The sequence below is a fragment of the Astatotilapia calliptera genome, chromosome 7, assembly GCF_964374335.1.
Source record: "Astatotilapia calliptera chromosome 7, fAstCal68.1, whole genome shotgun sequence".
Taxonomy (NCBI): Eukaryota; Metazoa; Chordata; class Actinopteri; order Cichliformes; family Cichlidae; genus Astatotilapia; species Astatotilapia calliptera.
In genome coordinates this window covers 43649070-43674544 of record NC_137428.1, presented here as the reverse complement: position 1 = coordinate 43674544, position 25475 = coordinate 43649070, and the positions used below count along the sequence as shown (strand labels likewise).

The 25475-nt window shown below is 40.2% G+C and overlaps 1 protein-coding gene and 1 long non-coding RNA gene across 3 annotated transcripts in view; one reads left to right on the top strand and one right to left on the bottom strand.

Moving 5' to 3' along the window:
- Positions 1-2376: 2376 nt before the first annotated feature.
- Positions 2377-4488, bottom strand: LOC145430124 (uncharacterized). Its single transcript, XR_013910534.1, has 2 exons — positions 3228-4488; positions 2377-3147 (listed from the first exon to the last, which is right to left on the bottom strand). It is a non-coding gene; the product is annotated as an uncharacterized LOC145430124 (long non-coding RNA).
- Positions 4489-15664: 11176 nt separating this feature from the next.
- Positions 15665-25475, top strand: part of LOC113026255 (paired box protein Pax-6-like) — a 30232-nt gene continuing 20421 nt past the window's right edge. For both annotated transcript variants that reach the window (XR_013910536.1, XM_026174811.2), the window contains exons 1-2: positions 15665-15825; positions 19831-19884. Coding sequence is in view for 1 of the 2 variants with exons in the window: in XM_026174811.2 (XP_026030596.1) it covers positions 15813-15825; positions 19831-19884 (67 nt within the window). In the remaining variant the exon portion in view is untranslated. The remainder of the gene's footprint in view (positions 15826-19830; positions 19885-25475) is intronic.

The following is a 25475-nucleotide window of genomic DNA, read 5'->3' as shown; positions in this document are numbered from 1 at the left end:
AGGGTTTCAACCTTGATTAGCTAGGTACACAATTGACACTCTTTTAGATAGTTTTTTATAGCAGTATTCACACAGTCTCTCTAATGTGATTGATAATAATAACTCTCATGTTATATACAATGTTTATTTAAGAATTGTCCTGTTATGATGCCTGACTTATATTTATGCTTTGATCAAGTTGTGGGTCCCTGCTATATCTGATTAGGAAGTAGAATTAAATGTTTCAAACCAAAGTAAGTCTTTATTTTTGGCGTGCCAGTGTAAAGAAAAACAGAACTTGTTTTCAATGAGGTGCAAGACCAAAAAAGAGAGCTGACTGATTCTAGATACAAATGGCTATATATAGCACAATTCAACAACAAGGTGATTCAAAGTGCTTTACAGAGACATTCAAAACAAAAACAAACACAAAGCATGACAGTAGATAAAATCAGTAGTTAAAATGTAAGTTTTGAAATTTAAGCTTAAAAGTGTGGATTTGGTGTTTTATTCAAATGAAGCTGAGAACAGGTGAGTCTTCAACCTAGATTTAAATAAACTGAGTGTTTCAGCTGATCTGAGGCTTTCTGGGAGTTTGTTCCAGATATAAGGAGCATAAAAGCTGAATGCAGCTTCTCCGTGTCTGGTTCTGACTCTGGGAACTGATAAAAGACCAGATCCAGATGACCTGAGGGATCTGGAAGGTTCATACTGGGTCAGGGGGTCACTGATGTATTTTGGTCCTAAACCATTCAGAGCTTTATAGGCCAGCATCAGAACTTTAAAGTCTATCCTCTGACGGACAGGCAGCCAGTGTAAGGACCTCAGAGCTGGACTGATGTGGTCCACTTTTTTGGTCTTAGTGAGGACTCGAGCAGCAGAGTTCTGAATGAGCTGTAGTTGTCTGACTGATTTTTTAGGTAGACCTGTAAAGATGCTGTTACAGTAATCAAGCCTGCTAAAGATGAATGCATGGACTAGTTTTTCCAGGTCCTGTTGAGACATCAGATCTTTTATCCTTGATATATTCTTGAGGTGATAGTAAGCTGACTTTGTTATTGTCTTAATGTGTTTTTCTAAGTTTAGGTCTGCATCCATCACTACACCCAAATTTCTCGCCTGGTTTGTGGTTTTTAGGTGTATAGATTGAAGTTCTCTGGTGACCTGTAATCGTTTTTCTTTGGCGCCAAAGACTATTACCTCAGTTTTGTTTTTGTTTAGCTGAAGAAAATTGTGGCACAACCAGTCATTGATTTCCTCAATGCATTTACCAAGAGCCTGTACAGGGCCTCGGTCTCCTGGGCCCTGTTTCAGGAAGCCAGTTTAGAAAACTCAGAGTGAAAAACGATACGCAGGGTTGAGTAACCCCGAACTGTCCAACTCGGAATATTCGGTTTCAGAAAGGCTGATAACAATTAGTTCAGTCAACGCGGAGTTGCTTTAACCCCAAGTGAAGCGCGCGGACGAGGATACATAAAGCCCTGATAAGCGGAGCACAGATTAAGCGAGTCACCATGGAGACGGAGGGAAAGAAGGCGTGGTCAATGTATTTTACAGCGCTTGAGGCCGAAATTCTGATGGCAGCATATGCCGATAACATGCAAATTCCGCGGAAAAAGTAACACAGCCTCAGCTGCGAAAGACAGGGAGCATGCATGGCAAAACATAGCCGACAGAGTCAATGCGTGAGTGTTAATATAAACATTGATCCAGGGATTTCCACCCATTTAACACGTTATTTTATCATATGTTATTTTATTTGTTATTTTATACATTTTATTTTGTGATGTGATGTGAGCGCAGGTGCAACCCAACAGGCCCCAAACGTTCCTGGCAGCAAGTAAAAATGAAATATAAAAATATAGTCCAAACAGGTAAGGTGTAATTGTATTATGAGCCATAGTGCTTGGTCTGTTTGTCCGATGTAAATCAATTGCAGTTAGAGGCTACATTAATTTCCTTTCTGTAAGCACTTATTGAAATTATCTGAGCACATTACAAGTACATATTTGCTTACTCTGTATGCTCAAATGTGACCCCGTTATGGCCACTAGAAAAAAAGCAGAGGCCCGAAAAACAGGTGGGGGTCCTCCACCACCACCACTCACAGAGGCTGAGCAGTTGGCCCTCAGCCAAAACAGTGGGCGCCCTGTGGCCGAAGGCATCTCTGTGGGGACATCCTCTGAGTCAGTAACCCCGCAAGACACAAGTGCCTACATAGGGGGTAAATTCAAAATAATACATGATGTGCATACATCCTTTCTTCACAGTCACCTTTGCAGTGCGACACATTCATTTGATAAACTCTTCACCATAATGGATTATTTTGTAGTGAAGTTATTTTCCTACTGATTTTGCCTTGCCTCAGTCTTGGTTGTCTTTGAGAGCATAATGACAATGAAGTGTAAGGTGATTGGTATGTTTGTTAATTGCCATTTGGTCCCTTGTAAGTTATAAGTGACCTGTATAAACCTCATATTCTATCAGTTGATGGTGGTGGTGTACTGCATCTGGTGCAGCCTCCTGTTGAGCCAGACCAACATGCAGTTGTGAGTAATACTCCACAGATTATATGAGTTTACAGTAGAACAGCAATGTTGTTTATTTCTTTACTACAGGAAAATAATGAAGAAACATTGACAGCTGTTACAGAGGAGGAAGCAACAGAGACACTTTATGAGGTTTACATCTTTTAATACTTTGTGTACAGGAAACACAGGCGACCAATAAAGCCAGTTGAACAAAAAATCTGTTTATTTTTCTTTCAACATGTTGAGGCGATGGGTCAAAAGAAATGATTGTGACATATGGTGTCTCTGACTGCACTTCCATCTTGTATGTCCGTGGGAGGGTCAGGATGTTCATGGTTTGGATCACTGCTGATGTTTGGTTCAGAAGGACAGTGTTCTCCTCTAATTGTGGCAATGTTGTGAAGAATCACACATGCCACAATAATGTCACATGCCCTTTCTGGGGTGACCCTGAGTCTTTGCAGGCACTGGAACCGGGCCTTAAGCATTCCGATAGTCATTTCAATTCTGGCTCTTGTCCTGCAATTAGCCAGATTATATCGCTGCTGTGGGCCCGGTTCAGGGTCAGGGTAAGGGGCAAGCAAATAGGGTAAACATGGAAACCCACTATCACCAAGCAAGTAGCCAGTGAACTCTCCTAAGACAGAAGGATACACTTCAGTTCAAATGTCCCTGAAGCAATTGGTCTTTATATATTTTAAAGTATTCTCAACTCACCATGTCCAAATTTTGTGCTCAGTGTACATTCACGGAATATTTGTGTGTCATGGACAGAGCCTGGCTGCTTGGCTTCCACATTTGTGATAATGTTGGCAGCATCACATATGATCTTCACAGTGCAGAGAACACAAATTAGCATCCATTACTATAATGAAATAATTTGTTAGTTTGACATGCTACAGGGAACTATGTACCTGCACATTAATGCTGTGGAAAGACTTCCTGTTCACATAGTCTCCTTCATTTACTAAAGGAGCAATGACTGGAATGTGAGTGCCATCTATACAGCCAATCACGCCTGGGAACCGTGAAAATAAATGTAAAATTTAAGTAGTAGTCCAAGTATCACCACACCATAAATTAAGTTTTGTTCATCCTGATACCTGCAATTTTGTGGCATCCCTCTTTGATGAATCTTGTGGGTCTATGACCGGGGAACACCACAAACGAGTACAGGAGACGTTTCAGTGCAACTGTAACATTCCTGACTGCCCGACAGACGGTAGCCTTGGAAACGTGCTCAGCGTCACCAATATTATACAGAAAGCTCCTGTTTGCAAAAAAACAAAGTGCAATACAAATAATATGTAATGAACTGAGAGCATGTCCGCGATGTGTCACATGCGTAATATATGGCCTGAGGATGTTATTCAAATAAATTATAGATTGTGCTGAGAAACGGTAACGTTCGCACAGAAAATCATCAGGAAATGATAAAATGTCCAAACGCGCTCTGATCACTCTCTCCCGGCGGAGAGCTCTGCGGAGAATTTGGGCTTCAACATCTACTGGCTCTTCAAGGAAGGGACACGCCATGTCCGACACTTCCTACTGTCAGGTTTCCGACAAAGGGGCGGAGACAGTCAGGGTTAGTTGTAGTAAACCTGCTAGGGGGCAGGTTAGCTTCACGGCGTGTGTCATCATAGTGACTCACTCAGGCTTCAGCTGAACTCGCTTTGTGAAACCGAAAACCCAGAGTTTTCGTTAACTCAGGGTATACTTACTCAGTTTTTCCACTAAACCGGCTTCCTGAAACAGGGCCCTGGTGACATTGTGTGTCATCTGCATAGCTATGATAGTTTATTTTGTTGTTCTTTATAATCTGTACCAGTGGGAGCATGTAAATGTTAAACAGAAGAGGTCCCATGATGGAACCTTGGGGAACTCCACATGTGATACTTGTCTGCTCAGATGTGAAGTTACCTATTGATACAAAGTATTTCCTGTTTTCTAAATATGTTTTGAACCAGTTTAGTACAGTTCCTGAAAGACCTGCCCAGTTCTCCAGTTGTTTGAGTAATATGTTGTGGTCAACTGTATCAAATGCTGCACTGAGATCCAGTAAAACTAGGACTGACATTTTTCCACTGTCTGTATTCAGACATATGTCATTAAACACTTTGGTCAGAGCGGTTTCAGTGCTGTGGTTCTGTCTAAAACCTGACTGGAAGGCATCATAGCAATTATTCTGTTTTAAGAAGTAACTGAGCTGTTGAGAAACTGCTTTTTCAATGATCTTACTTAAAAATGGGAGATTTGAGATCGGCCTGTAGTTGTTCATTTGTGTCTTGTCAAGATTGTCCTTTTTCAGTATAGGTTTAATTACAGCAGTTTTTAGTGGTTCTGGAAACACGCCTGATATTAAAGAAAAGTTGACGATCTGTAACAGGTCTGACTCCAAAGTCTTTGAGACCTCTTTGAAAAAACTTGTTGGCAGGACATCTAAACAGCAGGAGGAGGAGTTCAGTTGACCTAAGATGTCCTCCAGGTCTTTGCTGTTAATAGGGTGAAACTGTTTGATGGCGTTTAAACAGTTTTTCGGTGGACACAGTACATATCCTGAATATGCTGTTGATGTACCAATTGCTTGTCTAATCTTTTGGATTTTTTCTGTGAAGAATTTGGCAAAGTCATTGCAGGCCATGGTTGAATGAAGTGCAGCTGCCACTGACACAGGAGGGTTTGTTAGCCTGTCAACTGTTTTTGGTGATGATGTCAAAGAAGTAGGACCTTCTTGCACTCCTCAGTTGTAAATTATAATTGTGAAGTTTCTCTTTATAGATGTCATAATGAACCTGGAGGTTTGTTTTTTCTCCATCTGCGCTCAGCTTTCCTACAGTTTTTCCATGGAGACTTTTTCCTTCCAGAGATAACCTTCACCTTAATGGGAGCAATAGTGTCCATTACATTTAACATTTTAACATTGAAGCTATTGACGAGCTCATTGACTGAACCTCTGGACAGGTCAGGTGTTAATGGGAAGACCTGGTTAAAGATCTCACTACTGTATTCAGTTATACACCGTTTTGTGATCACTGCTGTTGATATATTTGTGTGTGCTGAAATTAATTTTATCAAGGCAAAGCTATTGCTTTCCCTATAAAAGGAGTTTGCCTCTTGTAGTATTGAATGACCTCCTCCCCATTTTATATGAAGAGAGTATTCTAGAAAGACACATCAATGAAGTTATCTAAGAACAGGGGTTACAAGATTAGTACTTTCAAGTTCTCTTTCAACCACATCTCCATAGTGAGATAACTATGACTATGCAGACTCCTGCATTGACAGAAAACATCATCTGACTGACACTGCCTAGGTGTGTGGGCCCACACTTCACTCCTCCTATAGCTCCTTTATTTCAAGATGTTCAAATGAGGCTGCTCCTTGAAAAGGGTCTGAAGACCAAAATGGGTTTTCAGTGCATTTGGAGAATACTGGCACCAAATGCTTAGTTACGCATTTGCTTTGCGCAGCCTATTACCAAAGGTTACCAATGGAGAAAACATTATCTCCACAAGTCTCTTGTCCCAAAGAAACCTTGCCAGAGGGTGCAAAGAATCCATTGTCTCATCTGATACAAGGTGTGTTGAGGCTCACTCGGAGGAATCACAGCTTCACAGCTGCTTCAGCATATTCCAGCAATGGAAAGACAGCATTTATCTTGTCACCACAACTGTTGTCCAGTGTGGCTGCCTCAATCATTGGCGCCTCAGCTGAAGTCATCATTGGCAAAAACTTTTCAGTGTAAAGAGAGAGTGTTCACATGATCTCAGTGTGGAAATAGTGCTGGGGTGTGTTGAAGATGAGGCACGTTACTATTATAGGTGTCTGATCCTGAGATATCGCAACTACAGGGACACATTCTGAGTGGTAGTTTGCTGTCTGCCATGTCAGGGAAGATTTGAATAGCTAGCTTGAGCTGGCAAGACAGCTAATGCTAACATAAATGAATGACTATCTGAAATGGGAAGGTCAGCATGCTTGGTCACTGAAAGTCATCAGTCAATCCAAAAGAATTGCCATTTTTCCTTGATTACAACTATTTATTTATTTTTTGCGCAACATTATAGCTGTATTTGTAAAAGCAGGCATTTGGCATTTTTAACATTATGTGAATGTTGGAATTGCCAAATGAAATTACACAATGTTCTTGAAAGCATGAAAGTAACATAATAAAAGCAGTGTGCATGCATGTGTTTAAGTACATATGTACGGTGGTTCTAGGTGATGGACTTACCAAAGCAAGTCAAAGGCTAGGCACCAACTCACAATATTGTAAAGAAGAACTCCAACCCCTCCCTCCTTCAACTAATTACTGTCCATTTAGATGATTATCTGTAATTAGTTGTTACCTGTCAGCATCAGACAGAATCTCAGATTCTGATACATGAGGAGGAGGATAGGGAGGACATGGAGGTGGAGGAAAGTAGAAATAAAAAAAATAATATCTATATGAAAGGCAGAAATAGTTGTAGGAGTAGAGGTGACCGAAATAGAAGCGCAAACAGGAAAGGTGTTTAAAAAGGTAGGGTAGGTAGGGTAGAGGGGGAGGTAAGGGTGAATAAAAAAGATAGAGGAGAAATAGTGGCTGGGGTGGAGAAGGAGGAGCTGAGGACAGAGAGCAGAGTGTTGACATGTGTTTCTGTCAGCCAGGGTCAAGTGGTTGTTGTCTCTTCTTTCAGCTACTGTCCATCAGAGAGTGCTAGTGAATTAATCTACCCTTCATCTGCAGATAGGAAGCAGACCTCTGACAGCAGCAGTAATTGTAGGTCTACTCATCTGTTCTGTGGTGACAGTGATGCTGCTTTTTCTGCGAGTTATGTGACAATCAGGTAGGAATGTTTAAAAACGGTTTACTGTTGGTTCTATCCTTTTAGATCTTTTCCTGTTTCTACAATCACCCATTATAAGTGATTTGTTCTGATCAATGATACCTGGTGAACATGTAATTCTCTGAAGTCATATTGATCATAGTTGGTAACCCTAAACACAGCCTATCCCTATATTTTAGAGAGGGCCTTCTCCAAAATATAGGGATAAGGTAAAAAAGAAAAAAGAAAAAAATAGAATAGTTTTTGATGTGTGTCAGTTCCCCGGTTGCCAAGACAAGGGAGATTAAATTAATAAAAAACAAAAATTAGATATTCTGATTGCCTAGTGTTATTAGGGTTAAAGCTAGGACTGTGATCATTACAAGTGGAAGGTGGAGTGGAAACTCCAGCAGAACAGCATGAGAGAGGTGTGGAGGGGCATGAAGACCATCACTGGATTCAGGCCAACCAACAGCAGGGGAACTGAGGGAGGTGAGAATAGAGCCAATGAGTTGAATCTGTTTTTCAATAGATTCGACACCACAGTGTCTGCTCCCACCCCCACAACCTCACCTGTAGTCAGCCTGGAATCCAGAGCCACACCACTGTGCCAGCCTCTCTCTTCACATGGCGCTGTTGCCTCCTGTGAGATTCCTGACACCCCTCCCCCACCCATCACCTTCACTCAATACCAGGTTGAGATGCAAATGAGGAGACTTCACTCAGGCAAGTCTGCTGGACCAGACGGAGTGAGTCCCCTTGTCCTCAAGACCTGTGCCCCCCAGCTGTGTGGAGTCTTTCATAAACTGTTTATGCTGAGTCTGAGTCTGCAGAGGGTCCCGGTGATGTGGAAGACATCATGCCTCGTCCCTGTACCAAAGACGCCTCGTCCCAGTGGCCCCCAGGATTACAGGCCCGTGGCATTGACCTCCCACATCATGAAGACCCTGGAAAGGCTCATCCTGGACCAGCTGCGACCCATAGTAAGACCACACCTGGATCCCCTTCAGTTCGCTTATCAGCCTCGTCTCGGAACTGAGGACGCCATCATCTACCTGCTCAATCGTGTCTACACCCATCTGGACCAGCCGGCGAGCACTGTGAGGGTCATGTTTTTTGACTTTTCCAGTGCTTTCAACACCATCAGGCCGACCCTCCTGGGTGATAAGTTAGCAGCGATGCAGGTGGATGCTTCTCTGGTGTCCTGGATTGTTGATTACCTGACAGGAAGACCACAATATGTACGTCTCCCACAGTGTGTGTCTGACAAGGTAATTAGCAACACAGGGGCACCACAGGGGACTGTCCTCTCCCCCTTCCTCTTCACCCTCTACACCACAGACTTCAGCCACTGCACAGAGACCTGCCATCTTCAGAAGTTTTCTGATGACTCTGCGGTGGTTGGATGCATCAGCAGGGATGATGAGACAGAGTACCGGGCTGTGGTCGACTCCTTTGTCACGTGGTGTGAGCAGAATCATCTGCAGCTCAACATGGCAAAGACCAAGGAACTGATCGTGGACTTCAGGAAGACCAGGAAACACTTGACCCCTGTTTCAATCCAGGGGGTCAGTGTTGACATTGTGGAGGACTATAAATACCTTGGAGTACACATTGACAATAAACTGGACTGGGCTAAAAACACCACAGCACTTTACAGGAAGGGCCAGAGTCGTCTCTATTTTTTGAGGCGACTGAGGTCCTTCAACATCTGCCAGAAAATGCTGAGGATTTTCTATGAGTCTGTGGTGGCCAGTGCGATCCTCTATGCTGTTGCATGCTGGGGGAGCAGGCTGAGGGTCGCAGATGCCAACAGACTTAATAAACTAATCCGTAAGGCCAGCAATGTTGTGGGGATGGAGCTGGACTCCCTCAAGGTGGTGTCGGAGAGGCGGATGCTGTCCAAGATAAAGACAATGTTGGATAACACCTCCCACCCACTCCATGACATGCTGGTCAGTCACAGGAGCTCGTTCAGTGAGAGACTGAGATTACCGAAAAGCACCACTGAACGACACAGGTAATCATTCCTGCCTGTGGCCATCTCCCTGTACAACGCATCCACTTAACACACTGTTTGCTGCTACAACTACACATGTTTCTTTTCCAACTATTTATTTATGAGTGACTTATGTATGTATGTATGTATATATATGTATATATTGTACTATTCTTAGTTAGTGTATTGTCTGTCTTGTCTTAATGTTGGTTTAAAATGGAGCACTGTAACAAAAAATAATTTCCCCCAGGGATCAATAAAGTATTCTGATTCTGATTCTGATTCTGAAGTGACAACTTAGACCCCAACTGGTTAAATTAGTAACAAGTTTAAAAATGGAATGCCAATAATAACTTTCTCCTGATAATTGCTGATTCTGGCAGAGAATAAAGGACAGCATACAGGGCGGGCCATTTATATGGATACACCATAATAACATGGGAATGGTTGGTGATATGAAAGTCCTGTTTGTGGCACATTAGTATATGTGAGGGGGCAAACTCCTCAAGATGGGTGGTGACCATGGTGGCCATCTTGGATACAACTTTTGTTTTTTCAATAGGAAGAGGGCCAGGTGACACATCAAACTTATTGGTAATGTCACAAGAAAAACAATGGTGTGCTTGGTTTCAACGTAACTTTATTCTTTCACGAGTTATTTACAAGTTTCTCTTTGTTCACAGCCATTGACATGTCGAAGAGGTTAACACGTGAGGATTGGATTGAAATTGTGTTGATATCTGGTGAATGCAGTAACCGGGTCATTGCAGCAGATTTCAATGCAAGACACCCTACGAGACCACCCATCTCCCATGCTACAGTTAGCAAACTGCTTTCTAAGTTTCGTGAAACTGGTTCAGACAGCAAACTGTCACTAATGAAGAAACATCAGTGGCTGTCCTAGCTTCATTCAGCAAGAGCCCACAGTGTAGCGCTCGCCGCATGTCACTGGAGAGGGGCATTAGTCGAACATCCTTTCAGTGTTTTTCCAGCAAGATGGTGCACCACCACATTATGGGTGCCAGGTCCGAGCATTCCTAGATGAACAGTTTCCTGGAAAGTGGATTGGTCGTTGTGGGCCAGTTGAATGGCCCCCAAGGTCTCCCGAACTGACCCCCTTAGACTTTTATCTTTGGGGTCATCTGAAGGCAATTGTCTATGGTGTGAAGATACGAGATGTGCAGCACCTGAAACTACGGATACTGGATCCCTGTGTTGGCATTTCTCCTGCGGTGTTGCTATCAGTGTGTGAAGAGTGGGAGAAGAGGGTTGCATTGACAATCCAACACAATGGGCAGCACATTGAACACATTTTATAAGTGGTCAGAAACTTGTAAATAACTCATGAAAGAATAAAGTTACGTTGAAACCAAGAACACCATTGTTTTTCTTGTGACATTACCAATAAGTTTGATGTGTCACATGGCCCTCTTCCTATTGAAAAAACAAAAGTTGTATCCAAGATGGCCGACTTCTAAATGGCCACCATGGTCACCACCCATCTTGAGGAGTTTGCCCCCTCACATATACTAATGTGCCACAAACAGGACTTTAATATCACCAACCATTCCCAGGTGTCACTGTGGCAAAGCATGTGCAAATCAGTTGATGAGTTTGTAAACTTGTAGTTTCCTGTGGTTTGGTTTGTTTTCACAAAGAGAAAATCCAAGCGAACCAAAATGCATCCGTACGAACAACGTGAGAATGTTCAGTCTGCTCATTGGCCAGATGTGTCTGGGACGAGATCAACAAAAGTAAAGACAGGAAGAAGGTGCTGTGTTCTAGTCTACTGAAGAACAAGGAGAGTTTACGTTCATTTCACAATTAGTTGCTAGCCCATACAGACCTTTGCAAATCTATTGCACTTGTGAAGGTGGGCTACGTGAATGTGATCCTAAATGCAGACTCAGACAGGATTGCAGGAATCAGGGTTACTTCATTTATAAACACAAGTGAATGCTGTACACAAGGGAAATATGCATGGTGCGTGAAACTTGAACAAGGGTCTCTGAAACAGGGGGAGAGAGAGGTTAGGAGTGGGACTGTGGTAAGGAGATGGGACAGATGTAGCAGATGGTTTTTTATGGCTTAGTTTGCTGTAGAATGGAGAAGGAGGTAACAAACCCACGATTAATCACAAGAAGCAAAAGATGGCCTAATACTAATGTGGGTTAGCAGACGAACTGGCAAAGAAAAGTTGCGTGCACTGCTCTTAAATACTGCTGGCTGAATATCCCAGATCACAAACAGGTGAGAATGACAGGTGTGTTGATGGTTCAGGTATGTGGATGACACCTGGGTGAAAATCAGATCTCAGGACATATCACAATTCACGGATCACATTAACTCGGTGGACCAACAAATCAAATTCACCAGGAAGGATATGAAAAGTGGCAGGTTAGCCTTCTTAGACTGTGAGATTTCCATCAGTAATGAGGGACATTTATAAGTTGATGTGTACCGTAAACCAACACATAAGAATCAGTATTTAAGGTTTGACTCTCATCATCCACTGGAGCACAAACTGGTTGTCATTAGGACGCTCCAACACAGAGCGAACACCATCACCACAGATACCTCAGCAGTGAAGCAGAAGAACATCATATCAAAAAGGCCCTGAGTAAATATGGTTGTCCCAGCTGGGCATTTGTCAAAGCTGGGAAGGCACCTAAAGAAAGCTCCAGGTGATCCAGGAGAGAAGAACGACAACTGCTGTCTAAGCAAATGAGCAACTGAATTAAATGGAACCATTTAATTCTTGCCTCTGCCTTCACTCAATTCAGAATACGATTTAATTCAATTCAATTTTACTACCGTCTGTCCTTTCACATTTCTTTCCTTAACACCATACCTACCCCAAACCTCCTGGTCACTGGAACCCTGTAAGTCAAAAAAACTAGAGGCAGTCATTGTTAACCTGGGCGCTGACCGAGCTGGTATGAAAATAACATGCTTCGGTTTCAGTCCGGCACTAGGGGTACCCTGCTGTATGAAGCTGCATGAATTCATAAGATTTAGAACTTAAGTTTTAATAAAGTTGATTTTCACTTGTGTTATCATCCATCCTTCCTTCTTTCTTCTTCCTCTTTGCACTTCAGGATAATGTGGTGCTGATGCCTATCCCAGCTGCCAAAGAGTCATTGTATACTCTGGACAGGTTGCCAGTCTGTCTCAGGGCCAACACGGACAAGCAGACAATCATTCACACTCACATTCACACCAACAGCCAGTTTAGAATCACCAATTAACACGACCTCACTTAAATCTTTGGACTGCGGCAGAGCCCAGAGGAAACCCAGCAGGGCAACTTCAGAATGGAAGGTGTAATATGAAATGTTTAAATCATTTTTACCAACTCAGCCAAAAGCTCCGGTTATTGGCATCTCTGTTCTGATAAATTTATTTTGTCGTTTAACCTGGTCCTCACTCCGAGATTCTATTTGAAGTCTCACATTTCATCTTATGTAGTGCTCAGATAAAATAATTACAGTGGGTGTTTTTAACATTCATGTAGACGCTGAAAATGATAGCCTCAACACTGTATTTAATCTATTATTATACTCATTTGGCTTCTCTCAAAATGTAAATGAGCCCACTGACCAATTTAATCATACTCTGGATCTTGCTCTGATATATGACATAACAACTGAAAATGTCACGGACCACCAGTCCCCGCCGGTCAACCTGCCACGTCTGTTTTGTTTTGGGTTTGCTGTCCCTCATTTCCCTCTCTGTCTTTGTGTTTGTGTGTGTGACGGTGTTTTCCTGAGCTGAAGCCAGCTACACCTGCCAGTAATCATACTCACCTGCTGCTGATGAGCCTCGTCACTCTCTCACTACTTAACTGAGTGGCTGAGCTTCAGTCAACGCTGGCTTGTTGAGGGACACGGTCAGTAAACACCAGCTTGCACAGGTGAATCTGTCTTTGTCCATCATCGGTGAGGTCAGGAGACCTGAAGGGAGAGTGTGGAGGGAGCTGAGCACATTTGTAAATATTGTTGAAAGATTTGTACATATTATGACACCTCGTGAGTGATTCACCGCACGGGAGTCAGGAAATTGCCATGGAGGAAACCATGTTCTTTGGACTATTTGCACAGTTTTGATTGTTTGTTCTCACTCACTCTCTCAAATCAGGAAGTCCTGCGTTTGATCCTGGTTTTCTGTAAACCTGACAGAAAACTTAACGAGATTCCCTGAAAATCTTCTTTTCACTAATTTCTTAATTCATACTATAAATTGAAATGTTATTACACAGCAGTGGAGAATAAATTTCATTACAGTAGATGTCTTTCTGAAAGTGCTGTAACCAAGTTTAAGGAAGTAATTCCAGTTTTGTTCAATGCCATGGGCCAACACCATGCAGAGAAGCTACCTAAACTCTATTCCAACAGAGTTCGATTATCTCATTAACAGCATTATACCCTCACTGCATACCACCTTCTATACTCTAAAAAGAAAGTGTCAAATCAGAAGTGTTTGACTCCCTGGTATAATAAACATGCATCTTAAAACAAACAAAAGAAAATCTTTCCTTCGATTAGCCCAGGAAAAACCTTCTTGCTGTATTAAAAACAAAACAAAGAAATTAGCAAAACTTGTGTAAATCTAGGACCTCTCATTATTTATCAGTGATTGATGAACATAAGAACAACCCCAGGTTTATTTTCGGTACCGTGGCCAGTCTAACAAAGAGTGAGAGCTCTGTTGAGCCAAACCTTCCTTTAACTAGTTATGACTTCAAGAATTTATTTACAAATAAAATTTTAACCATGATAGAAAAATTTCTGAAAACCTTTCCACAGACATGTCACTATGTGCAGCTACAGCTATAAATGAGACAACGATTAGTTCAACTGTGGAACTGTCTTAAAAACAAAAAGGCACAGATGACCTCTAATTTCCTGCCTCTAAATTCAGAGATCTTAAATAATTTGGTCCATATTAGTGTCTCTGTTGAATCAAGAATTGGGAAAAAAAGAGGCAAAAGAACATAATTTGAAATCCATCACAATATAGTAACATTTGACTCCAGCAGATTGTTTTGTTTACGGACTGCTGGCTTACTCGTGGTTCCTGGGCTATTTAAAAGCAGAATTTATGTGTGTGTGTGTGTGTGTGTGTGTGTGTGTGTGTGTGTGTGTGTGTGTGTGTGTGTGTGTGTGTGTGTGTAACACACTGAAACTGCTCTCTCTCGTTCTGTAAGCCCCTGGAAGCTCCACCAGGAGGCGTGGCATCATCAGCTGCTGCTGAGGGTTAGCTGCTAAACCTTTTCTCTTTTTCTTCATTACCTCCAGTGGATTTAAGGACCTGTGTGCTTCACCATCCTCTGACAGATCACAGCACTCCAGTAGCGGTATTTTATTCACTGTCTACCTTCTTTTTTGAGCTGTGCTTGGATTCTTGTCTTATCCTCTACAGTACATGTGACTGATGAATCCTCTGGCTGAATTAAACACTTTCTGGATTTGGACTTACTTTTGCCTGTGATACTTCCTGCCTACTCACCTTCCCTGAGACCCTGGTATTCCTCCCACTTCCTTCCCTGTTTGCAGAGAATTTTACGTGTAACATTACAGCTCACACACTTCCAACAGAGCAGCCACATCAACAGTGAATACAGTCTTTTGCATTTACTGTTAAGTCAATACTACTTAAATGCAATTCAGTGACACAAGCTTGTTGTAGTCAGTTAATATACAGAAATAAAATATTTCAGTTTTAACTTTAAAGGGTGTGCGTTTTTTTTCAATAGTACTTTATCATTTTTCTTCAAACTGGAGCACACAATGGAAGACAGTACGAACTTTTTTACTCCATGGCCAGAGGGTGTAGTTGAAGTGAAAAATATAACTTTCCCCTCATTTCAACATGATTAAATGACTAAAAGTGCTTCAAGGCCAAATAGTAAAGTACAAAACTAAGACATGCTTAGATGAGAAATAGAAATTAGTAACACAGAACATATGTAGTTCATATTGCCAAATTCGTCACCCCTCATGACTTTTTAGTGAAGAGACCTAAAGAAACACAAAAGGCACACGAAACTCGGGGAGGCAGTGACAACAGGTTTAATCATGTTTAACAGTCCAAGCTTTTTTTACCTTTTCAAATCCGCTGCACGAACCACTGAAGCAATCCAGGTCAAAACCCGCCTGTCCAAAGCATGTGCATGCAGTTGTAACAATTTAAAGCACTATCTCTTTAAATGTTTGCCAATTTTACCCAATAAATCAGAGTAACACATGCAAACTTAGCCCATACCGTTCAAACCCTCCTCCCCATCTTTTCCACTCTTGGTCCCCATTTTCTCTCTCACTGGCACAGCCCTCCCACTTGTCCTCCTCTCTCTCTCCTCCTTCTCAGAGGACCAGCTCTGTGTCTCTATCTCTGTGCACTTGTCTCTTCAGTCAAGAAGAAACTAAGTGAAGGAAAGAATAGAAGAAAGAGGTTGTTGGAAAACTAAACAAACCAAAACTTTGATTCTGCAACATGCCACAGAAAGGTAAGCTTGCTCACTCTCTCTCTCTCTTAGTCAAGGATGGAGTTGAAAAGTTATCGCGCTATAACGGATAAGGTTGAAGGGTGAGAACCAAGTGCTGATGTAAAAGCATTTTAGCTCGTTAGGTTTGTTTCTTTGCTATTGTTGTTGTTGGAAGAAAGAGAAAATTATCAGAAGCGTTACGCTAACTGGTACAATGCGTGAAATGGCAACATTTATCTTCTAATTGTACTCGGTCCCCCTTTTAATTAAAAATAATTAAATTACCAAAAAACAGAAGAACGAGAAAAAGAGAAGAAAGACGGAACATGTAACGGTGACCAACTTTTCCAAACAAGCCCTTCCCCTCTTTTACTGTAAAAAACGTCATTATAGACAGAGAGAAGTGTTGTTTTAAGTGTGCGATTTAATTGATTTAAATTTTTAAGATTTTTATTCATTGATTGGTTTTAGGTTTAAACTCCAAAGACATTGATGTGTGTGTGATCGCGGGCCAATGGCCTCTGCACAGGGCCGGATTGCTGTGCTTTGTTCAGGGTTATGTTCTTTCAGACTAAAACAGCCGGGTCAGGAAGAAAAGAGAAAACAAACAAAAAAACCTCCTTCTTTTCATAGTTGTGCGGTGCGGTGAGCGACAGGTGATCCCGGCCGCTGTGGACTGAGCCGCTGCTGCCTTCACGCAGGACAAGGTTTCCCCGAACTTTACCGCAGAAAGTAACGAGAGTGTTTTTAAAAAAAAGCAGGAGCCTTAAACTCTAATTTAACTAATAAACTTAATCCCGCCTTTTCCTTCATTGCGATTGGAATTAAACAATCCAGCAACAAAGTTGTCGGATATTATGGGTATGCTGGATATTCTGTTTAAACCCATAACAAATGGGTTACATATAGGAATATATTTACCATACAATTTCTACCACCCAGAGATTGTTGCGCATCCTCTATTGAACAGTTATTAAATATCAGACTTATAAGGACAAATGAACAGTGGTGAACACCGCTTTCTAACACTTTTACGCACTCCCCGCGTTTCTACCGAGCCTGGGCGTTGTTTGACACTAGACTGGCGATGTTTCATTATATTATAACAATCATATCATCATCGCGATCATAGTGATAATGGTAATAATTGCCATCTTGCTAAAACGATTGTATTTAAACAGTACTGAAGGGTCAAAATAAAACACACGAACTTCATCACCATTTGTAGCCACTTGTTGTCTGTAAAGACGGCATCTAAAATATGCAGGAGGTATCCTTCCATTAGCATTTTTAAACAAACAAACGAAAAACAAACAAATAAAATCCCCCAAACCCTAAAACGACAGAATGTGGACACTAACCATTAAAGTTACTCTCGTCAGTTTATTTAAACCTATCCACGATCACACTGTGGGAGAAGACCTTTGCTTTTTATTTGAATGTTTTTTTTTCTTTTTAGGCCTCGACTCAAAATCCCTGTTTGGAAAACGGAGCACATTTAAAAATACGTCACCTCAGAAATTATTTCAAAGTCTACCGTTTGCTGTCATTGTACTCTCATGCTGTTTTGACTGAGATGATTTTGAAATCCACAGGCAGTTTACGATAAATATTTTCTTAATTGATGATCTAATTAAGTCAGTCGTTAATGAACATCTTAATCAAATTGAAGCCAATTAAACGCATGATTAATCAGGCCGGAATAAATTCATCCAGCGTGCGAATTCAGAACATATTATTTTTGTGTGTGTGTCTAAAGAATGAGAGCGAAGTGGGGCTGCTGCCATATGTTGTACTGGGGACAGGAGGATTAAGACACGTGTCTGCTCTGTGCACCTGAGTCACATCTGATACTTTGTTCATTTGACGGAAGCGAGAAAATGCCTCCGTCTTTATGATGAAAAACTAGAATAGAAGGCGTTCTTTTTACATTTCATGTTCCACGTTAATATTTTCAATTAGAAGCTAACCGAATACCGTCAGTTAGTTATATATATGTGTAACACACAGGCTACTCATCTACCCAATTCAATTCAATTCAATTTATATAGCTCCAAATCACAACAACAGTTGCCTCAAAGACCCTACAATAATACAAAACTAACCAAATAACAACCAAACTACCAGCACTAAATACCAAATTATATTCAGATGTACAAAGTACAAAGTATAGATCCACAGTATGACAGTGTATGTGTTCCCCGGTGACCTAAAAGACCTTGATCGTGAACACACTGCTTAATTATGAGCTACCAAAAAGTCCAGCCTCTTGATACTTTGCTAAATGAAGTGGGAACAGATTCCAGTAAAAAGTTATTTCTGTGGTCTCTTGTAACTGATGTGGCCTAAAGCTTTAAGTCGTACCGGTCAAGAGCTATATGGAAACGCTGTATATATAATAAAATACACACACACACACACACACACACACACACACACACACACACACACACACACACACACACACACACACACACACACTCCTGATTTCAAATTTTCAAATTGAAATGCTTCTCTGTCTCCCTCTCCCCGTCTGTCTCTCATATCCACGCAGTGAATGCAGCTGAATGAAACTTTTATATTGTCATCACTGCGTCCAACAGAACTCTTTTATGTCAGTTGTACTGGTCAAATTGGGCTCCCCGCTGCGTTTTTGTGTCGCGAGTTTTTTAACGAGCCGCAGCTAACGAGGCGACGACACTAAAACCCCGCGGACACACAAAGCCCGGCGGGTATTTACCGAGCTGAGCCGCCGCTCCGCTCCTCCGGCTCTTTGTCTTCTTTCACTGGGAGAAAAGCCCGAGTTATAGCGGGAACAAGGTGCCACAGTCGGCATGTGTATGCGTTTGTTCTTGTGTGGAGCTGCTTAATGTTCATTATGCAGGTTGTTAATGACAAGCGCTTAAGAGAAAGCTGCTTTGAAGCCTTTCTTGGTTAGGTTTTTCTCAACTTAACCTAATAGGGCTGTGATTTTGAGAACAGGGGTGTCATGTGTTTCTCTACACGTGAATCACAAAAAACTGCTCCTATTGCTCTGCCTAATCATGCTTTCATAATGGTGACTTATTTATTGAATGATTGATGAGGGGCTCTCTACTAAAGATGAAAAAATTCATATCTATATATATTTCAGCAGGACGAAATTACTCGAAATTATGTTGAAACGGCACAAAATAAAGGATTTTTGTGCAAAACTTTGTATCTTGTGACAGAATACTATGATCTCATTTAGTTGTAACACAAGTCTGAATTGACATTTTTCTATAATTTATTTTTAGATTATTATTTATATATTTAGACTATTATTTTATTATGATCCACATGTAATTCCAATAATGAAGAATAAAATATGAAACAAAGCTGAAAAAATAGTTTGTCACTTAGACAGCTCAGTGGTTAGGCTATTTGGCTAGCTAGGCTATTTTCTGTATTTAATTAAATAGTCACATTTTCCCCCAAAAGAAATATTTTCGTCCTGTAAATTTATAGTATTGCTGGAGATATTTTCTTAAAAACAAAAAAAGAAACTTGAGAAAAAGATATTATTGGGTGTTTTTGCTTGATCCTTGTCTGTGGTACAACTACTTCTCACTCCTACTTTCTACATGACTAGACCTATTTCTTTGGAGCCATATAGTTTTTCTTACTAGTTTTAAAACATGTATGCAAGAAAATATAATAAATGGTCAGTCAGGTAATTAAAAAAAGAAGTATAGAGAAGGATTCTTTTTACATTTTAAATCATGTCATTCCATAAATCTTGAGTTTGAGCGCTCATATGTGCATTACTACCAACCATAGGATAGCTAGTCCACCATCCAGACAAGGTCTTTTTTTCAGTTTTATCTAATCTTCACCCCTATAAAGATCTTAAAAACAACATAGTCAGTAATCTTCTATATTGTTGCATAAAGTTAATGATGCAAATCTGACCTTTAGAGATTCAGGTTATTCTTTCTTGCAATTCACTATCCAGGTAGAGGCATGTGTAGTACGCTGTTTCTCACATCTTCTCTGTTTGTGCAGATTACAGAAGTCAAACAAGCTGGGAGAGTGGTGTGGCCTCCATGATGCAAAACAGTAAGTTTCTTCTCAAAAGTATATGTTGTTCTTATTCATTTTTAATGTTACTTTATCAAAAAAAAAAAAAAAATCAGGTCTGGTGTTATCAAGGGTTATAGCACTATACATACATGTAGAAATCTCTAACCTCTACAATCATTTAAAATGTTTAAGTCACTGACTGTAATTCTGTCACACTGGAAATGCTTATGTTGTAATAATAACTTATGTTGTAATAATAACTTATGTTGTAAAACAGTTTGATCACATTAAATGACAATTCTGGTTTATTGCTTTGTGGTTTTTCTATAGCATCAGTGTACCTGGCAACAATATGAAAAAAAGTTGATCGTTGATGTGGAACAGCTTTATGAGTCCTTATAGTGACTTTCAGCTTATTGTTTTTCTTGTAATCAGCTTTTTCTGGCAGAAAACTTTAAAAACGACTATATCTGTCCATCGTGAAAGAGCAGACAGAAACAGAGTCAGATCTGAATGAATGTTAGCCTCACATTCACTAAGTGGTCAGAAATCTGACTCCAAATAATTCATAATGTCATCGGCACGCGTGCCGGACATGTAAATAGCAAAGCTGCCTCATGAAATGCACATTCCCACACACACCAAATATAAAGGAAAACATTTTCAAAATAAAATAGCTTAATATTTGAAAGTCTGTATACGTGATGTAGTGAAGAGATTATCTACCAGACCTGCTGCGCAAATGTGGTTTCAGCTACTCTTAGTTCATCATCTAATTAAGTTTTTTCTTCTATTTTATTTTTTAAGCTTACTTTTCTTTAACTTTATTTTCCAAGTGATCAAAAAAGAAATATTTAATGACAGGTTTGGAAGGTCATGAATGGACGACGGTAAGATTAAAAACAGTCAGATAAAAGCAAATGACAGAAATTAAAAACATTTAAAAACAGAATATTATTACTAAATGTCTGAATGGTTGCTTTTATTATTAGATCCTTAAAATGACTAATATTTATTTGCTTAGATCATTAATGCCTTAAGATTTATTGATGACTGATTAGCATACAGTAGTCAACATAATTCAGTGTGCAGTATGACCTATGAACACACGTCTGAACCCGACAACTCATTAAAAATAAAAAATTCAAACAGAAGATGACTTTGATTTATTAGGTCTAAGAGTTACTTCTAAACAGAATTCTTTAAACTTGAAACTAAATAGGAAACAAGTGAAAGACAAAAAAATCACAATTGAGAACAAAGATTATCACTATACAGTGGTAATTGCAAAGATTGCTGTATAAAACTGCATATAAAAATGAATTGTTCACTTATTAATTGTGGGATCAGTCGTGTGTTTCTGAAGTCTCAGACAAATTCTGGATTTTAAAATTGAACATGATGATGATATTTGGGCAAGAGTGTGAATCTGAGCTTCTAGCTCAGGAAAGCTAACTACGTACATTCGTTATTCACTGTGTTATTAATTCGAATGCTAATTTCAGTTACAGGGCAACATATCCTTTCGGTGAAACTTAACCTTTCATCGTTTGTTTCACTAAGAAAAACAAAGCATTAAAAGACTTTTACGTGCAGCACACTTAACAACAGCCATAGCACTTATGAACTCTGATAATGAATATTTGTTTAATAGTGTATAAGTAATAAAGGAATGAAAAAAAAAACAGCCATAAGATGTGGGATTCAGGTAATAAGCTGCAGAATCATGCTGTTGCTGTTACAAGATTCATGTTATGTGCACGGGAAGAGGCCAGTTATAAGTCAGTTTCTTTATGAAGATGACAACTGACAGTTTTGCTCCTCTACAGAATTATGTTGGATGTGTTATTAGAACAACTTAAAATAAGTTTAAATAAGTTGCTGTTACCACAATTACAGGTGTTACCAAATCATCAAGGAATGAAATGTTCAATATTTGAACTTATGTCAACTGAATAGAATTTTTACTGTAACATTTGCCCTTTTGTGGCTCATTGGCTTGTCATTCCTCCAGCCTTTCACTCGAGATGCTGGACTGAGACATGGCTGAGACAGCCTCATTCTTTGCATCAGCTTTGCGTAGTCTGACCTGCATCCCCTCCCTTCACACCTTACATTGTCTTGATGTCATATGAATGTTGTCTTCTGGTTTGTCTATAAATGTTAACAGTTTGCATTTGTTTGGCACTTTTCATATATCACCTCTAACTGTATAGGCGGTCCATAGATATATTGCTGCACTATAAAAAAATCTCTGTTTCTCCCACTTGTTCTCTGTGGTAAAAGGTGCAAATGTGCACACTTCAGGAGACAGTTTGCGTTTGGCCCAATATAAAACTAAGAGCAAGTACAAGTGAGAAGAGGCCAAACCTTGAAAGCAGCTCAGTATGTTCCCCTGGAGTATCTCTTCTTCCTCTGCCTAGAAGGAGGTCTAAGAAGTGTGCTGCTTCTCAGTAGCCAGAAATAAGTAGTCCAAAACAGAACAGATTATAATGCAGCAACCCTGAAAATGGACTGGAACTTACAATACTTTTCTCCTCTGAGCACTCAAAGTGCTTTCTACTGCAAGCCACATCCACCCATTTGCACGGTACTTTATTCGATACCTTTAAGTGTTTTTTATCTATCATGCACACACTTCAGTACCCTGCCACTCATCTGGAACTGTAACACTGACCTTCCTATTGGCAGACCTGCTCTACCGCTGTTGCTGTGTGGTTTGGAGGTTTTAGATAATCGATTTTCCAAAACACTGGTCATGAGAAGCTAAAACCTAGCTAGCTTTGTCACAGTTACCATCGCTGGAAAGTGTAACTACGTAGATGAGCCTTGAGTGATCTTAGCAAAGTACACAATAATACAAACTAGCAGTTTAGTGGTGTGGTGATTAGTGCTGTTGCCTCAAACATTGACTTTAGGAAGCTCCTTAGTTCAAGCCTAGGCTGGGGCCTTTGTGTTAGGTTTTACTGGCACTTGCATGGCTTTTCTCTGGGCAGTATAAAAATATGTATGGGTTATCTGCTTATTCTAAACTGTGAGTGTCATTTGTTGTGTCTGTCAGCCCTGTGACAGTCCAGCGTGTGTTTGAACTCTAGCCATAAGACAGCTAGGATAAGCACCTGTGAGCCATAACTGGATAAGTAGGAAAAAATAGATGCATTACACAGCTTTATCAAGCCGTTTCTTTTGTAAGAGAAACTAAATCTTAACCGCGCTGCTGTTACAACATCAAACATTTATGTTTAAAGGCAACAACAAACAATATTTTTCCTGTTACTAGAATGTTTGATGGGAAACAGCTGTGCTGTGTAGACACTGAACAACGGAAGGTTTGAATGAACCATATTCTTGTTTTATTTGAAGATCTTTGTCAATGAAAGCACTACACTGTTAAAGTGAAAGTTAATTGAAGTCAGGTTCAGTGTGAAAGAGCTGATTTAATGTGAAAGCTGCTGATCTCTCCCCAAGAGCCCACCTGCTCTTGTTTTGTGTGTGTGTGTGTGTGTGTGTGTGTGTGTGTGAGAGAGAGAGAGAGAGAGGTCCAAATTGACTCCATATGTCTGTCTATTAATTGTGTGTCAAGAGAGGAAGGCCTGAGTGTTTCCCTGGGGAAGTGGGACTGTGATTAACATTTTTCAGTGAAACTATCAACCCCAAAACACAAAGTGAACATGATGTGAGGCAGCATGAAGGACAATTAGAAATAATGCAGTCTCACACCTAAAGTCAGCAGTAACCTCTGTGGAGGCCGTGACTCTTTCTATAATTTAATTAAGCAGAAGAGCTGTTCAAAGCCAAAGCTTTGACAGTGCGAGGTTTTGTGGAGCACAAACCTTTTGTGATCCACTTGATCCACTTGTTTTTCTAGCTGAGAAGCTCTCCTGCAATAGAGGAGAAGACTGGGGTCTTCTCTGTTGTCTGCATGCAACTAAATGAACAGACAGCTTTTTGAATTGCACAGCTGATTATTTTATTAATCATTATTTAAAGACAAATGCAGAGACATGCAGAGACCAGAGTAGCATTTGCTGGTTGCAGGTTACTGCAACAGCTACTGCAGCCACCCATCATTACTTTTCATTGGTATATATGAAATATATAGAAACAGGATGTCTGACTTCTCACATAGAGAATAGCTGAGGTAATTTTTTTTCTTTCTTTTATACACTGGGTGTGATTTGGCAGGTGAGGAAGGTGGGATCCCCCTCACCCATCTCCACCCTGCAGGCCTACATGTCCCTACCGCTGCTATATGCTGCTGGCTGGATGGACGGATAGATAGAGGGATGACATTAGTAATAAAGAAACAAAACTCTAACAGAGTATATGTTTGTGCATCTAAATGACTTCTGCAAAAAAACAACAACCTTGCTTTATCTTTGTTTGTGTGTGTGTCTTTGTGTATTGGATGGTTGTCTGATTTATTAATCCATGAGGATTTAAAAAAAATCTGCAATATGCTTCCCCCCTCACAGCCATTAATACACAATAGACAATTGAATCAGCATAAATCTCTACTTAACCCCAAGAGTGTCACGGCACAGCATGTGTCAGCTCCCGCCGCTGAAACATTTCAGACCTGCAACATGTTAAAAGTGTTTTCTGCTTCATTCAAACTTACTTTACAAAGGAGACTGGAGGTTGGACTCCAACCTAAGCTGCTGCAGTTCAGGAATAATAAGGATGATCACATACAGCTATTGCTATAGATCAATGAATGTGAGCACATCAGAAATAGATACAGAGTAATACTCAAAAAGTGCAACAGCAGATGTGTGTTGTTTTCACCTGTGAGTCTTTATGTGTGTATGCTTGTTTCATCGTGGTAATCCTGAAGGAAACTTCAGTACTTTAGCAAATGCTGTAGTTATTATCTGTGTACAAATAAAGTACTCCTTTGTTCACTAAAACAAAAGTAATTAAGCATACAATTTCCAGGTAACTGTAACTGGATGAAAAGTGTAATGACAAACCTGTGACCACCACAGCTTTCTTGTATCTAATGCAAAATTATGCACTATAATTTCAATTTTGTTTAACCCAATATTGAATGAAAATGTGGCCCCCAGTCTGGAGGAATTTGAAAAGGTGGTGAATTTAATGTCACATCAATGATCCCAAACATTCGAATACATGGAAACATTATGAAAAAAACAAAAAACAAAAACAAAACAAAAAAAAACATAATTTCATTGTACATGTACAATGACAATAAAGGGCTATTCTATTTTATTATAACTTGACTGAAAAAAGAGCTTTCAATCATTTTAAAGAAGAAGTGCAGCAACAAAAGGCCTGGGTCAAAGAAGGCTAAAACGAAACATGTTTAACGCATGGAAGAACATCAGAACATAGTTGTTTATTTAACTGATGACAGAAAAAAGACAGATAACATTTGGAAATGCTAGACATTACTATATGCTGTACATGCAATAACTAAAATATATAAGGATACCGCAAAAAACACAGTGTCGGAGGAAATCTTTCTATTTATGTTCTCATGTTTCGGGTTGGTTTTCCTGCCCTTTTCATCCACTTGTTTCATTAGTGCTGCTTTTTTTTATTACTTTGGGCCTCTGCTGTTATAGAGTAAAATAAGAGTAAATAATACAGTAAATAAGTTGCTG